The 1,090-nt window shown below is 53.7% G+C and overlaps 1 protein-coding gene across 1 annotated transcript in view; it reads right to left on the reverse strand.

Annotated features, from left to right (window-relative positions):
- LOC107737118 (WD repeat-containing protein 17-like) overlaps positions 1 to 1,090 on the reverse strand; it is a 29,541-nt gene that overhangs the window by 8,492 nt on the left and 19,959 nt on the right. The window contains exon 26 of the mRNA XM_016548552.1: positions 257 to 1,077. Within this exon, the coding sequence (XP_016404038.1) occupies positions 257 to 1,077 (821 nt within the window). The remainder of the gene's footprint in view (positions 1 to 256; positions 1,078 to 1,090) is intronic.

Below are 1,090 nucleotides of genomic sequence, written 5' to 3' on the forward strand. Positions count from 1 at the left end.
AGGAGACGCAGCGTCTGGGTCCCTCAGGGAACTAGGGTTACATACGTAACCTTGAGACGTTCCCCTTCAGGAACTCGAGCTGCGTCGAATGCTTTGGGAACGAGATGCCCACGCCGCCAGACTTTCAAGTCCCTGCGTAGTGTGTATGACTTCAGCACAACTACGGCAAAAGGACAGGTCAAGGTCGTAGAACCTGACGAAGGTGAGTGGAGTAGACCAGCCCGCAGCGTTACATATATATTCTGTATAGCCACACCCGACAGGAAGGCCTTAGAGGCCGCCACACTTCGGGTGGAGTGAGCCTTGACCCCTAAGGGTGAGGGAAGGCCAGAGGACTCATATGACATAGTAATGGCATCAACAATCCACCTACTGAGGGTCTGCTTAGTGGCAGGCAGACCCCTCTTGGAAGGACCATAACAAACAAATAATTGGTCAGACTTCCTCCACATGGCAGCTCTGTGGACATATGTATCCAGTGCTCGCACTGGACACATGCAATTTAGCTTCTGCTGGTCAGGCTCCCTAAAGGGGGAAGGACAGAAAGCCTGAAATACGATGGGCTGTGGTACTGAGGAGGGCATTTTAGGGACGTACCCCAGCCTGGGGTACAGAAAAGCTTTGGCCAAGCTGGGCGCAAAGTCTAGGAAAGAGGGCGCCACTGACAAGGCCTGCAAATCTCCGACTCTCTTCAGTGAAGTGATGGCTAACAAAAAGACAGTCTTAAGTGTCAGAACTCGATCTGAAACCTCCTCAATAGGTTTGAACAGAGGTTTACAGAGAGCCTCCAGGACCACGGCCAGGTCCCATGGTGGAACACGAGGTCGTACGGGAGGCCTCAGCGCAACGCGGAGGAAACGTGTAACCAGGGGGTGTCTTCCCACAGACTGACCACCGAGAGGGGCGTGGTAAGCAGTTATAGCCGCCACGTACACCTTCAGGGTGGAGTGGGTCAACCCTGCAGAGAATCTAGCCTGCAAGAACTCTAGCACTGAACCGACCGGGCAGTTAACTGGGTCAAGCTGGCGATCTCTACACCAGGAAGTGAAGAGTTTCCACTTCAGGGCATACAGTTTCCTCGTAGAGGGAG

Source organism: Sinocyclocheilus rhinocerous, unplaced genomic scaffold (genome assembly GCF_001515625.1).
Source record: "Sinocyclocheilus rhinocerous isolate Xijiao unplaced genomic scaffold, SAMN03320098_v1.1 scaffold344, whole genome shotgun sequence".
NCBI lineage: Eukaryota > Metazoa > Chordata > Actinopteri > Cypriniformes > Cyprinidae > Sinocyclocheilus > Sinocyclocheilus rhinocerous.